The 14,956-nt window shown below is 40.3% G+C and overlaps 1 protein-coding gene and 1 pseudogene across 3 annotated transcripts in view; one reads left to right on the top strand and one right to left on the bottom strand.

Moving 5' to 3' along the window:
- MYO5C (myosin VC) overlaps positions 1-14,956 on the bottom strand; it is a 59,812-nt gene that overhangs the window by 13,443 nt on the left and 31,413 nt on the right. For all 3 annotated transcript variants that reach the window (XM_073303850.1, XM_073303851.1, XM_073303852.1), the window contains 8 exons: positions 14,314-14,494; positions 13,363-13,456; positions 12,240-12,303; positions 12,045-12,125; positions 10,828-11,008; positions 8,513-8,606; positions 7,493-7,553; positions 403-571 (listed from right to left, as the gene is read on the bottom strand). In XM_073303850.1, coding sequence (XP_073159951.1) covers positions 403-571; positions 7,493-7,553; positions 8,513-8,606; positions 10,828-11,008; positions 12,045-12,125; positions 12,240-12,303; positions 13,363-13,456; positions 14,314-14,494 — 925 coding nt within the window. The remainder of the gene's footprint in view (positions 1-402; positions 572-7,492; positions 7,554-8,512; positions 8,607-10,827; positions 11,009-12,044; positions 12,126-12,239; positions 12,304-13,362; positions 13,457-14,313; positions 14,495-14,956) is intronic.
- LOC140894929 (E3 SUMO-protein ligase ZBED1-like) lies at positions 2,088-6,987 on the top strand (annotated as a pseudogene).

The raw sequence follows: 14,956 nt of genomic DNA, 5'->3' as shown, positions 1-14,956 counted from the left end.
GCGTGGGGCCAGGGCAGGCATGCAGGGAGCCTGCCCTGTCCCCAGTGCACGCCATTGGGCTGGAGCCCAAACCCCTCCTGTACCCTGAAACCCAACTCCCTGCCTGCACCTTGCACCCCCCCTGCACCCCAACCCCCTTCCCTGAGCTCCCTCCTGCACTCTGCACCCCTCGTCCACCCTAACCCTCTTCTCTGATCCCCCTCATACATCCCGCACCCCTCCTCTGCCCCAATCCCTTGCCCTGAGCCCGTTCCTGCACACTGCACCCCCTCCCACACTCCCTCCCGCACCCCAACCTTCTGCCCTGCACACAATTCCCCCCCCAGATGCGGCTCTTGGCCCATAAAGTTTGCCCACCTCTGGTTTCGCACCTACTGTGTAACCTCGAATATCATTCCTCACCATGTTTTCCAGAGTAAGATGAAATGCCTCCTGCTTTATCTTGCTCTTTACTTTATCCTCAATTTCATGTTGCTCCTTTAGGTGATTGATTGTCTTCTGAATTTCTTGGATTGTGGCAATCTGCTTCTCTTCTTCTTTTGTGTGTGTTTCAGTCTGGTCTTCCAGTGTCCTAGAAATCACAAAGAGTTTGTTCCTTTCTTCTTTCCGCAAAGCACAATATTGCTTCAAGATGGGTTACAAGTTCTGTTTCTTTGAGGCACCTATTGGAGTTGGCAGAAGCAATTTTCCCACCTTATCATTACATCACCCCAGTAATGAGTGGTACTTGCTAAATACAATGCCAGTCCCTATAAGGTTTTAAGTGTGTCTGCTCAGCCTGTGGCATTGAATCCACATTTCTCAAAGAGATGTAATATAGCGCTGTCAATTAACTGCCGTTAAGGGGTGCGATTAACGCACAGCACAATGAACCTGGGTTGATTTTTTTTTTAATCGCAGCAGGGCAGCATCAGCTGCTCGGGAGGGAGGCGCAGTACCGCAAGCTGCCACCGGAGGGCGGGTGGGCAGAAAGAGAAGGGGCAGCAGAAACACGTGGCTCTCATGCCGGCTCCTGCAGAAAAAGTAAAGTAAAAACAGCTCCCTGCCACTTGCCACTGGGGCTGTCCCCCTCCCCCACTCGTGCCACCCACAGCGGGAGCTGATTCCCCCCCCCCCAGCTCTGTGCTGCCCAGGGCTCAGCTCTGAAGCCCGGTCCCTATTGCTCCTGGTCAACCCCTCCCTCCCAGGACCAACCCCCCCACCCCGAGTCGTGCCTCAGTTCCCCTAGCTCACTCCAGGGGTACCCCATAGAGAACATGGGCCTGGCGAGCTCAGCCTCTCCACCCCTGCAGTGTGATGAGTCCCTGAGGTAAAATCCACCCTCCCTTGCAAACAAGGGCTCACTCAGCAGAAGGGAGCCCACCTAGCTCCGGAAAAGGAGGCGGGCCTGGCGAGCCCAGCACCAGAAACCACCCTTCCAGAAGCAGCAGCATCAAGACACCTCCGTCACCCTCCTCCTGCGCAAGTTACTGCTTGTTCCTCCCCATTGTCACCCCCTGTCCTCCCAGACCCTCCTCCTGCACAAGTTACTGCTTGTTCCTCCCCATTGTCACCCCAGACCCTTCTCCTGCACAAGTCCTTGCTTACTTCCCCCCTCCCCTGTCCTCTCCCAACACTGAATGCGGATGTCTAAGATGAAACTCTCTTCGGACAGGAGGTGAACCTGGTGAGCTCAGAAACCCCCTCCAACATGAGTAGCATCAATAATTCACCTTTCTCCTGCACAACTCACACTCCTCTCATCTCCAGAGTACTGAGATATAGATAGATAGATAAAAACCAACCAGCCAACCAACCAAGAAAACCTTACCCCTTCAATAAGCCAAGACTCCTCTAAAGAAGGCACACAAAACAGTATACAAAAGGCTAACCCAGCAGCAGCAGGTGAAAAAAAGCCTCCTGCACTATTCACTCCCCTACTGAATGTTAATCCTGAGGTAAAATCTTTCCATATCCATGGCAAGGACTCTTTTGAACAGGACACAAATATATTGATTATATAGAAGAATGTATTGAATTATTCCAGACATTGACACAGTTCTACTGTGCTTTCATGATCTGGAGTGATTAAATATCAGAAAAAGGTAATGGAGCAAAGCAGCAACAGCTCAGGACTTTTGAATGGGAAGTTTATGTTTAAAATACTTCCAAATGGTGCTTTGCCTAAATAGACTTATCTGTAGCTATTGCACGGCTGAGTCCCAGTACCACAGAAGCACTTCAAGTCTGCAGTACCACCTACGTTCTAAGTATGCTTTTGCCTCTGGCTCGTGGTACAGATAACCCACCACCAGCAAACGAATCCAGCCAGCCGCGACAGTACAATTACAGAGTTTCAGGATCGCTACAGGCCCACGGATCAAACAAAGTTCAACACCTTAACCAATGCTATTGCAAAGTAGATAGCTATGGACTGCTGACCACTCAACACTGTAAATGACAGAGGGCTAAGAGATATTATTCAAATTGCATCTTCCAATCAGTCATACACCTTGCCCTCCCGAGGAACCATTGCACCACAGATAAGTGACCTATATGACAACGAGAAGACTACAAAGTTGAGCGTCTGAAAAATGCACTGGCTGTTGCTTTCACTGGTGATCACCGGACATCCTTGAGCAATCACAGCGATCTTGGTGTCATGGCACACCTTATTGATACAGCAAATGACTGCAGTGTCCATGTGGTAACAGTAACTCATACTGAAGAGAGATATTATGCTGAAGCACGGGCAGAGAGTTTCATGGATGTTGCAAAAGAATGGAATATTCAAGAAAAGGTAACAACAATTAGTACTGACAGTGCACATAACATGGTAGCAGTAGCCAGTCGCTTGCCTTTTGAACACGACTTGCATTGCTCACAGCCTGCCGTGATCCATTACAGTAGCACGCAGCGATGGTGGTTTTGAAAACGCGTTAGCAAAATGTAGAATAGTTGTGGGCCATTTCAAACACAGTCCAGCTAACAGTACAGAAGTATGAATACAACAAGGTTCAAATGGACAGAAACAAGTGTGATGTTGTACTCTGTATGATTTTAAGAAAGTATGCTGATGAGTTTGAACATAATATAACTAAAATATGCTTCATGCAAAAGGTCTCTTGTCAGGTATCATTACAAAGCTTATAATCTACTGAGCGTGGTCATCCTATTTGTATAAATGTATCACTCTTATATCTGTAACTAGAAATATAACTAAGAGGTCCTATTGTAATTATGCAAAGTGTGGGCCATTAATGGTGGTTTGGAATCTTGAGGGCTCCCATCAACCAGGACAATTGACTGTGAATGGCTCTGTTTGCAGACAGGACTTCCTGTGAGTCAGGCTGGGAGGAATGAAGGCTTGGGGTCTCACGGGACATGTGATCATGTCACCTGAACTAGTGGCATAGTCCGGTGGAGAAACCAGGGGGAGTGGAAATAAAAAAAAAAGGCACCACCCGCTAGTACTCACCCGGTGGCGCTCCGGGTCCTGAACTGGAATCCATCTTTAACCTGGTGTTTTTCCATTGAGAAGGAGGGGTGGGAACCCAGAGGGACAAAGGATTCCCGCCTTACGCAAAAGATATATAAGTGGGTGGAACAGACCAAAGAGGAGCCATCATGAAGAATCCTCTAGCTATCACCTGAGCTGGAACAAGGGCTGTACCAGGGGAAAGGACTGTGCCCAGACTAGGAAGGTGTCCATTCTGTGAAATAAACTTATGGAAACATCTCTAAGGGTGAGATTTTATCTGTATTCAGTTTTATTACTGTGCTAGACTTAGACTTGCATGTTTTATTTTATTTTGCCTGGTAATTCACTTTTTTCTGTCTGTTACTACTTGGAATCACTTAAATTCCTACTTTCTGCATTTAATAAAATCACTTTTACTTATTAATTAACCCAGAGTATGTATTAATACCTGGGGGGGGGTGAGAAACAGTTGTGCATATCTCTGTCAGTGTTATAGAGGGCAAACAATTTATGAGTTTACCCCGTATAAGCTTTATACGGGGTAAAACGGATTTATTTAGGGTTTGGACTCCATTGGGAGTTGGGCATCTGAGTGTCAAAGACAGGAACACTTCTGTACGCTGCTTTCAGTTAAACCTACAGCTGTTAGGGGACGTGGTTCAGACATGGGTCTGGGTTTGCAGCAGCCTAGTGGGTCTGGCTGAAACCAGGCAGGGCACTGAAGTCCTAAACTGTCAGGGCAGGAAAGCAGGAGCAGAAATAGTCTTGGCACATCAGTTGGCAGCCTCCAACGGGTTTTCTGTGATCCAACCCATCACAACAAGAACCTCTTGTACAAGATATTTCAACTAGGGCTGTCAAGCCATTTACAAAATTCACCGCAATTAATCACACTCTTTATAATAGAATACCATTCATTTAAATATTTTTGGATGTTTTCTACATTTTCAAATATACGGATTTCAATTACAATACAAAAGGTACAGTACTCGCTATTTATTTTTTATTACAAATATTTTCACAGTAAAAAACAAAAGAAATTGTATTTTTCAATTAATCTAATACAAGTACTGTAGTGCAATCTCTTTATCATGAAAGTTGAACTTGCAAATCTAGAATTATGTACAAAAAAATAACTGCATTCGAAAATAAAACAATGTAAAACTGTGGAGACTACAAGTTCACTCAGTCCTACTTCAGCCAATCGCTCAGACAAACAAGTTTTGTTACAATTTGCAGGAGATAATGCGGTTCACTTCTTGTTTATAATGTCACCTGAAAGTGAGAACAGGTGTTTGCATGGCATCACAGGCATTTCTAGCCGGCATCACAAGATATTTATGTGCCAGATGCACTAAAGATTCATATGTCCCTTTATGCTTCAACCACCATTCCAGGGGACATGCGTCCATGCTGATGATGGGTTTTGCTTGATAACAATCCAAAGCAGAGCGGACCGATGCATGTTCATTTTCGCATCTGAGTCAGATACCACCAGCAGAAGGTTGATTTTCTTTTTTTTTTTTTTTTTGGTGCTTTGGGTTCTGTAGTTTCTGTACCGGAGTGTTGCTCTTTTAAGACTTCTGAAAACATGCTCCACACCCCGTTGCAATCAGATTTTTGAAGGTGCTTCAGAGTCTTAAACCTTGGGTCGAGTGCTGTAGCTATTTTTAGAAATCTCACATTGGTACCTTCTTTGCGTTTTGTCAAATCTGCTGTGAAAGTGTCCTTAAAACGAACATGTGCTGAGTCATCATCCGAGACGGCTATAACATGAAATATATGGCAGAATGCGGGTAAAACAGAACAGGAGACGTACAGTTCTCCCCAAAAAGAAAAGGAGTTCTTGTGGCACCTTAGAGACTAACCAATTTAGTTGAGCATAAGCTTTCGTGAGCTACAGCTCACTTCATCGGATGCATACTGTGCATATATCAGTATGCATCCGATGAAGTGAGCTGTAGCTCACGAAAGCTTATGCTCAACTAAATCGGTTAGTCTCTAAGGTGCCACAAGTCCTCCTTTTCTTTTTACGAATACAGACTAACACGGCTGTTACTCTGAAAGTTCTCCCCCAAGGAGTTCAGTCACAAATTTAATTAATGCACTTTTTTTAATGAGCATCATCAGCATGGAAGCATGTCCTCTGGAACGGTGGCCAAAGCATGAAGCGGCATATGAATGTTTAGCATATCTGGTACGTAAATGTCTTGCAACGCCAGCTACAAAAGTGCCATGCGAACCTGTTCTCGCTTTCATGTGACATTGTAAATAAGAAGCAGGCAGCAGAATCTCCCGTAAATGTAAATAAAATTTGTTTGTCTTAGCAACTGGCTGAACAAGTAAGAGGACTGAGTGGACTTGTAGGCTCTAAAGTTTTACATTCTTTTATTAAGTGCAGTTATGTAACAAAAAAAATCTACATTTGTAAGTTACACTTCCACAATAAAGAGATTTCACTACAGTATTTGTATGAGCTAAACTAAAATACTATTTTATCATTTTTACAGTGCAAATATTTGTGATAAAAATAATAATATAAGTTGAGCACTGTACACTTTGTATTCTGTGTTGTAATAGAAATCAATATATTTGAAAGGGTAGAAAAAATCCCAAAATATTTAATAAATTTCAGATGGTATTCTATTGTTTAAGAAAGCTATTAATCGTCATTAATTTTTTTGAGTTAATTGTGTGAGTTAACTGCGACGAATCGACAGCCTTAATTTAAACCAGGTGGAACTCCACATTGGCTATGATTCAGCATCTGCTTTGCAATAAAGCCGCTATCACATCCACATTAGCTCTTCAAGAGCACTATCAGTGCCGACAGATGTTGAAAAACTGCAAAAGCTAGAAACTCTACTTGAGCCCTGCAGGTCTGTGATTGAACTCCTTGGGGGGAATTGTATGTCTCCTATTCCGTGGTTTTATCTGCATTCTGCCATATATTCCACGTTATGGCAGTCTCTGATGGCCACCCAGCATATGTTGTTCGTTTTAAGAACACTTTCACAACAGATTTTACAAAACGCAAAGAAGTTACCAGTCCGAGATTTCTAAAAATAGCTACAGCACTAGATCCAAGATTTAAGAATCTGAAATGCCTTCCAAAATCTGAGAGGGACGAGGTGTGGAGCATGCTGTCAGAAGTCTTAAAAGAGCAACACTCCGATGCAGAAACTACAGAACCCAAAACCACCAAAAAAGAAAATCAACCTTCTGCTGGTGACATCTGACTCAGATGATGAAAATGACACGCATCGGTTCCCATTGCTTTGGATCGTTATCGAGCAGAACCAGTCATCAGAATGGACATATGTCCTCTGAAATGGTGGTCTAAGCATGAAGGGGCATATGCATCTTTAGCACATCTGGCATGTAAATATCTTGCTACACCCTACAACAATGCCCTGCGAATGCCTGTTTTCACTTTCAGGTGACATTGTAAACAAGAAGCCTGCAGCATTATCTCCCACAATTGCAAACAAGCTTGTTTGCTCAGTGATTGGCTGAAAAAGAAGTAGGACCAGAGGTGAAAGTAAGCCCCTGTGGGCTTGTTTTAAGGCCCCGCGTCTTCCAGTTGAGGCCACGTCCCCGCTCAGGACTCTGGCGTACCGGTAAGTCCTTTAAGTTACTTTCACCCCTGAGTAGGACTGAGTGGACTTGTAGACTCTGAAGTTTTACATTGTTTTATTGTTAAGTGCAGTTATTCGTTTTTTACATAATTCTACATTTGTATGTCCAACTTTCATGATAAAGAGATTGCAATACAGTACTTCAATGAGGTGAACTGAAGTTTCTTTTTTATAGTGCAAATGTTTGTAATAAATAAATATATATAAAGTGAGCATTGTATACTTTGTGTTCTGTGTCGTAATTGAAATCAAAATATTTGTAATTGTAGAAAACATCCAAAAATATTTCAACAAATGGTATTCTATTATTGTTTAACAGTGCGATTAATCGTGATTAATTTTTTTAATTGCTTGACACCCTAATTTAAAATAATAAAATAATAATAATATTTACCTCCTTTGACCTTTCTCTGACAGACTGTGATGCACCTGATTAGGCATTTCTTCCATTTTTCCTGTGATGGTTAAAAAAATAAATATCCAACAACAAAACAAACAAACAAACCAATTACCCCCCCCCCCCCAAGTTTGCTGATTGATCTAGGTTGGAATTTAGTTAATATTTTCTTACACATAATAACCTCTTCCTATTTCCTGTAACAATACTGGATTACAAGGGAAATACCCGTATCAAAAAAGTCCTTTGCTTACACAGCAACTGTTTAATAATAGGTCCAGTATGCAATGGGAGCTGAGTGCCCATAAAAGGCACAGGATCAGACACCAGCTGGTAAATACATGTAGTATCAGACCAATTTACAAGGTACATGTCATGTAATTAAATGTTAAATAACTGACTATTTCCCTCTTCTGATGATTACATGATATAGGGACTTTTGCAACTCCTTCAGTAATTACAATTTGCAATAAAGTTTCATATAAAATGAAAACATTGTTGAGGAACCAAGTGTTTATAAACAAGAGAAAATCTTTCATTGCTATGGGCCAAATCCTGACGGCCAGGATTTTCAGATTTTAAGTTTTATTCAGTCCAGACTCCCACTAAATTCAATGGGAGCTTTGCATCCATGAGGAATCCAGACTTAGCCCACAGTAATGGCATGGAACGTAGTAAATAAACCCCAGCCATGGGAAAGATTCTCTCATGCACCAGAACTCTATTCAGTGCAGGAGAGACATGGGGAGATGTGGACCAGCTGCAGATCTGACACAATTTAGAGCTGCTGTCAACCAATTCTAAGTTACGTCAGAGGCATGGAATCTATAGATGACCCACATCATTGGAGGGGTGACACAGCAGTGTTCCACTTTGCCCTCTCCCATCAAAATGCCACCCCCTCCATGCTGGAAGGGGAGAGGACAGAGTCCTGCCAGTGGCACCGATGAGCTAGTAGGGGGGTCCCCTAGGCTCCCTGTACTTGTTTGCAAGACAGGCCCCACGTTGGCTTTTTACCTTTCATCTTGGCAGCTTGTTCTCGAAGGCGTTGTTCAAGATCCACCTTTTGCTTTTGAAGTTCAGAAATCTGCTGTTTAAAGTCTGGGATCATCTTTATAAAGAGGAAAAAAACACTTGAATAATTTAGTCTCTCAATATTTTGCCTAAAGTTTAAACAGCTGAATTAGTTTAAAGGAAACTATGTCATGATTTTCATTTTTCCAGTTCAATTTATTTTTAGAAAGTCTCTCATATATTACAAAACACTTCAGAAAGAAATGATATTATAGGCTCCCTTTTTTAAATGCTTTTTCATCTCAGTAACGTCAAATTAAATTTTGAAAATATTTCTCCTACTGACTCTTACTTTTTTCCAATCAAAGGAAATAACATTATACACTAGAGAATGCACTTCCTTCTTGGAAATGTATATTCCATGTGTATCAATATCAGTATGATGCAGGTGGTAGCACTTTCATCTCTTGGTCAGAAGATTTTGTATTGCTCAAGTGTTCAAACAGGCTTTGGACTTATAACAAATGCTTGTAATTTACTGGCTGCTTTATGTGAATAACTGCCCTTTGGTGGATGGAACCTCAGACTGCTCAAACTTATGGAGCAGCGGGTTTCAACTTTTTTTCATTTTGCAGACCCCTAAAAAAATTTCAAATGGAAGTGCGGACCTCTTTGGAAAGTCTTACACAGTCTGTGGGTCCCCTGGGGTCAGTGGACCAGACGTTGAAACCCACTGCTATGCTAGATATTATGACAGATGCTTGACAGATTATCCTTAAAGTTTACATGCTAAGGGACTCAATTTTGGGAGGTGAAGGTCCTGGTTCTATCCACATGCTGTATGTGTGCAAAACAGCTGGCAATCCTGGCGGCCTGTATGCATCCAACTACAGGACATCATCATGACTGGCACCCAATTATTGGATCTGAACTCTTTAAAACTGCAGAATGTTGAGCTTTGCTTAACTGGGACTGGTTGACTGCTTACCCAGGTGGTTGTTACAATGAAAGAAACACCATCTTTAAGAAAAAGCAGTAAAATAAGTTTCCTTTTGTCTGTTCCAAGTGGTTGGTACTTTTCAAAACCAGTAGAGGGATTAACCCAAGTGTTCCGCCATCTTTCCATGTATGAATTTAAAAAAAAACCCAAACTCTTGTGTTCTAAAGATGTATGTTTGTATGAGCTATTGCTGTATGGTTAATGGTGGCTGTTTGCCTACAAAGACACTGTAGCATGATATAGCATGACTCCTAGCTATATCAGTTTGAAATACTGTACCTCCAGCATGCAACATACTGTGTAATTCTGATTCTAGTTTGTGTTGCTCTGGAAAGGGTTATTTTTTCATTAAGAAACTCTCTTTATTAAGCTATGACATCCACCGATGAGAAAGATAAACACATACCATCAGTCAAACAATAGAGGTCTTATTTGATTTTCAGACCAGTTGTTTAAATTATGGATGTACTGAAATGGCTAAATATGATAGCTTCCTGATCAATGCTAAAGCTCTGGTATTGTTTTTCTAACTAATTCTCTATTCAAACGACCTAAAAGCTTAGAAATAGATGTTTGTATCCCTGAATAGCTGTCCAGTGTAAAACTCCATATTTGCACAAATTATTACTGGAATTTGAAACAAAAAATCCCATAAGAATGGCAAGGAAGAGCATACAGTATGTCCAGCATAATACTTGTATGAGCCTACCAATGTCCATCATGACAATATTTTGAATAGAACAAAATCCTTTATAAAATCATAAGTCTTAGTCACATGGGCATACAAAGGGTTAAAATACAATCTAAGCTCACACTGTGATTTTTCTGTTTCCTTAGGAAAGTATCAACCACTTGAGCCACATTCTGCTTTCAGGTGCATGAACATGCAGCTCCTGCTGAATCAGAGTTTGTAAAATGGGTATTTTAACATTTGACGATTACGACAAAAATGCACATTGAGGACATTTCTCAGCCCAGGTTTACACAGCAGAAAGGGGCTAAGACAGAGTAGCTCCACGTGGCTGAACAAACTGGCTGTAGACCAGGCCAACCAAGTCTGTCACCTCTCCTGATGATGTCCTCATGTATAGCAGTTTGTTGGGCATCACCACAGCCTTTACTCCAGTGTGGATGTAAAGGCTGTGTATTTTGACATGGTTACATCTCTGGGGTCCATCGAGCTTAGTGGAAGTGCCTGCAGAAATACTGAGGGTTTCATGCCACAAATACGCTTGGGGCAGGTTTCTGTCCCAAGGTAATAAGAGAAAAGGTTCTGTCCGACAAGATAGTACTAACCTCTGCAGTACTTGAACCTTACCATGTTTTCCGATGTTAGTCTACTAACTTCAAGTCGGATGCTGTCATTTATGTCATTTTCCTCCCTAAACAACTTTTGTAAATGGATAATTTCTTCACTAAGATGTTCAACTTTGAAGTTCAAAGCTTCAATCTCTTTTTCATAGTTCTCTTTCTGAGACTGGAATTGGCTTTCCAACACTCTGTTAAAAAACAAAAATTGGAAGCTACAGACAGAGTATAACTTTGGCAGCAATATGCCTTCTCCCAGGGTCAAGACAAAAGCAGTGTGAAAACAAGGCACAGAGCTGAAACAACTCCAGAACCTCAACACCCCAGGAATTCAGACCAATTATGAGCTCCCAGAACACACACATTTTGTTTCTCATGACAAGGGTTCAATCTAAATAGTTTTCAGTTTTATGTTATAATTTATGCCTATACAGTTCAAAGCTATTCAGTTATCTCATCTTTCCTGATATGCATGCAATGTATTGTTTATTTCATTTAACAACTTCAGAATCTTAAAAGAAACACCACCATGTGCAGACATGTAAATCAGAGAAAGTAACCATGTCAGGTGGATTAAGGACCTTGTAAAATACAAAACGTCCAAATTATGTGCAGTGAGATTTTAGCCCAAACTAAATGGATCTCATTAGTAACACTGGTTCTTAAAGGCTTCTAAGGTCAAAATTATTTCCTTTTTCTAGCTGTACAGTACTAAACAAAAGCTATATGATTGGTTTAAAACAAAGCTCAGAGAAAGTTTTCTTGTACACAATATATCCACCAAGACTGTCCGAGCTTTTTTGTTCCTTTCAGTCCATGCCTCTCCACTCAAAGATTGGGTCGCTCATCAAAACATTAAAATTTATGGAGATTAGTCTCATGAATCTCCATGGAAAGTTCTCTAGCTATTAAAAAATATCCATATGTTTCCAATGCTTGCACTATTAAAATACCACCATCCTTACTTAATGTTTATAATGCTCAATCCTGCAAGTTTTATTCATGAGTAATTTTTTATTCATGCATTTGTCCCATTGACTTCATAATAATGCGATTTGCTGGATTGAGCCCTAAACTATTCCGCTATTAGGCAATGTTTGTTCACTTGTTACATGATGCTTGCAGTATGATACTGTAAGACCAGTTTCCTTATTACTGCCCCTTACAGTTTATCCTATGAATCTCAGGCCAGAATTATGAACAATACATTACATAATTAAAACTAACCTTGTGGCTTTTTTCAGGCCCTCATAAGCAAACCAAAGTTCTCCATCTTCATTTAAATGTTCCAAATCTTCTGTGGACAGCCTAAAATACAAGGCAAGACAATGTAAAATGTGTATGGATGAAGAAATTAAATATCTTAAAAGTATGATTGTTCTACATTTTTAAAAAGCCTAGAAAAAAATGTATATATTTTACCTGCTTCTTACATCCTCAACATCATAGCTCTCAAAAAATTGTTGCGCAACTTCCGACACCTTTTCTGAAAATAAACATCATTATGTAAAGAATGAATTTTCTCCTTAAATTTTCAGAATAAAAATGTCATACAAATAATCACATCAGCCTCTTTCTAAAGCAGCCAACTTCTTTGCTGGTGGATGATACATATACTTAATTTAACTAAGGAGTGCAATCCAGAGACTTCGTTCTATCCCTATCTCTTTATGGATATCTAGGTAGGTACAAGTGCCAAGGATGCTGTCTATTATGTGCACTTGATATGAAAGTTATGTCCTTTCCTTCCGAATTTGGACCTTGCTGGAGTTATCTACACCGTAGCTATTTCATGCTTTGCTTACCGCAAGATGATTTACACAGGAGCTGCACCTTCAAGCTATTAGGTTCTGCAGCGAGTGCAGACAGTGGCAGCACTCTTGTTAAGCAACATTTCTCACAGTCTCCAGTTCAGCATTTCTCACAGACTCTGGTGAAACACATGCCTAACTTTAAGAATGCCAGCAATCCCTTCAACTACTCATGGGCTTTAGGCATATGCCTTGCTGAATCAGTGCTAGAGAGCATATTATATTCGTGCTCTGTGAGTTGTACTAGCTACTTATTCATTTCTGAGTTAAATTCAAGGTGTTACTTTTGATCTGTAAATGGGTTGAGTGCTGGCTGGCTGAGAGACCAACTCCTCTGTCATGTGATCCCAAAGCAAGGGCAATCATCTGAGACATCTGAATTAACAACACTGTTGTTTAAATGAGAGAGGACTGAGTGTTCTTGGTGAGGAGTCCCTGGTATTGGTATTCATTCAGCACGCAGCAATACTCACCTGTTTTCCCTCAGGCTTTTTCTGGTGGAAGATAATGTGGCTGATGGAATGGAGTTCATTCTGGGTTTGGGCAAGGGGGTTTATTTGGTTTTTTGTTTGTTTGTTTTTTAATGTCTGTCTGAGAAGTTTTGACCTCTGAGTGTTTTTACCTTTTATAATATATCTAGAAAAACCGACACAACTAAACATATATAAGTTTAATCAATTAAAACAGAATCGTAAATGTCTGTAAATGCTCTGAATTACATAGTTGTCAATTACCTCTCATTTCTTGCTTCTGGGATTGGACCTGCTTTTCCACATCCATTTTCTGTGTCTGAAGCAGTTCAATTTCCTTTTGCAATTCAGGTATCATCTGAATTGGACAATTTTTTCAGAATGAGATGGAGTCCAATGAGATAAAAATGAGTGACTAAGATGGGCCAGATATTGACTAAGTTGTAAACAGTATTATAATTAACAACGGTTTGATCAACATGCCACAAGATTTAAAATGTGTTCTGTTTAAATCAGTCTAGTAAAAGGTCTCAAATATTCACCTATATGAGAGAACCTAATAGTAAGATTCTGACACAGCATATATAGTTTATGCTACAATATTTGACTCGAAGAATATTTTGCTGTTTTTAAACACACACAAACAGGTTCTGTTTATAAAAGGGAATAAATAATATTTAGGAAATGTCCTCCTACTGAATTAATACCTTCTTCCAAAAGTTGATTGACATATTTTAATGGACAAATGTTTAAGGCCCAATTCAGTCCTCCAATATTTTTGCACAGTTCTCACTGGCTACATTTTAAGTTGCGCTTATTCTGAGGGCAGAATTAGGTTACAAATATTCCTTTCATCAGGACAATAGATACAGTTTTTTTGTTGTTTTGTTTTTAGTTGGCAGTGGGTTTGTGAGAAGTGCAATTTTCAGATTTTATACTCAAATAAATGTACTAACCAGCTGTCACTTGTGAAAATGAGAGTAATTTTGTGTCTGTCTGGTTTTAACACGTGTATTGAAGCCAACAGTAAATATACACTATTGCCTCAACCAGATTTTTACTAACCACAGCTTGCTTTAAAATGTACTGTACATAAAACAACAAAACAGAAAAGATGGAGCATCAATAAAGCACTGAAATTCTCTATTTGCAGTATATAGGGACTAAAATAAACTGGACCATCCCTGGTTTTGTTTACTTAAACATTCCTCCTACCTTTGCCTGTTTTTGAAGGTGTCCTACTTCCAGTTTTAAGCCATCCTGAATGATATGTTCTTCCTGAATTTGATCTTGCAGCTTAATTTTCTCTTCTTCGAGAGTCTTAATTTCTCCCTTTAATGACTCAATTTCTTTTTCATAGTCTTGCTTCTCATTTTGGAACTTTTTCTCAAGTATTCTGCAAGGAATCAGAAAGAAAGCACTTTTTAAAAACCCATCCCCAGGTGAAGAAGTGTTTTGTTCTGTTTTTTCATTTGATTTGCAGTTTTGGAGACTGAAGGCTATGGGTACGTCTACACTTGAAACTATCAGAATATTCTGCTGCCCACGTCACTGCAGCTTCAATTCTGTTTTTGGGGCACTAGCTCATTCAAAGCTAGCATGCATATGTCTATGTGAGTCAAAAACTACACCTCCAGTTCATATATAGATATATCCATTGAAACAGGACCAGCTGGAATGACAGACAAGGTGCACCCTTCAACTGAAAAAAGCATAAAATGTATAAGGTGTAAAAAATATTAGGTGGGACTGAAAACAGAGGGGAAATACTGTCAACTATTAATATCACTTACTGACCTAATAACCAGGAATGCAAAAAACCTAACCTTTTAATTTTCAGAAAGTTAGTAAAGGTATC

Source organism: Lepidochelys kempii, chromosome 10 (assembly GCF_965140285.1).
Source record: "Lepidochelys kempii isolate rLepKem1 chromosome 10, rLepKem1.hap1, whole genome shotgun sequence".
In the NCBI taxonomy this organism is placed as follows: domain Eukaryota; kingdom Metazoa; phylum Chordata; order Testudines; family Cheloniidae; genus Lepidochelys; species Lepidochelys kempii.
This window is presented reverse-complemented; position numbering and strand designations above follow the sequence as displayed.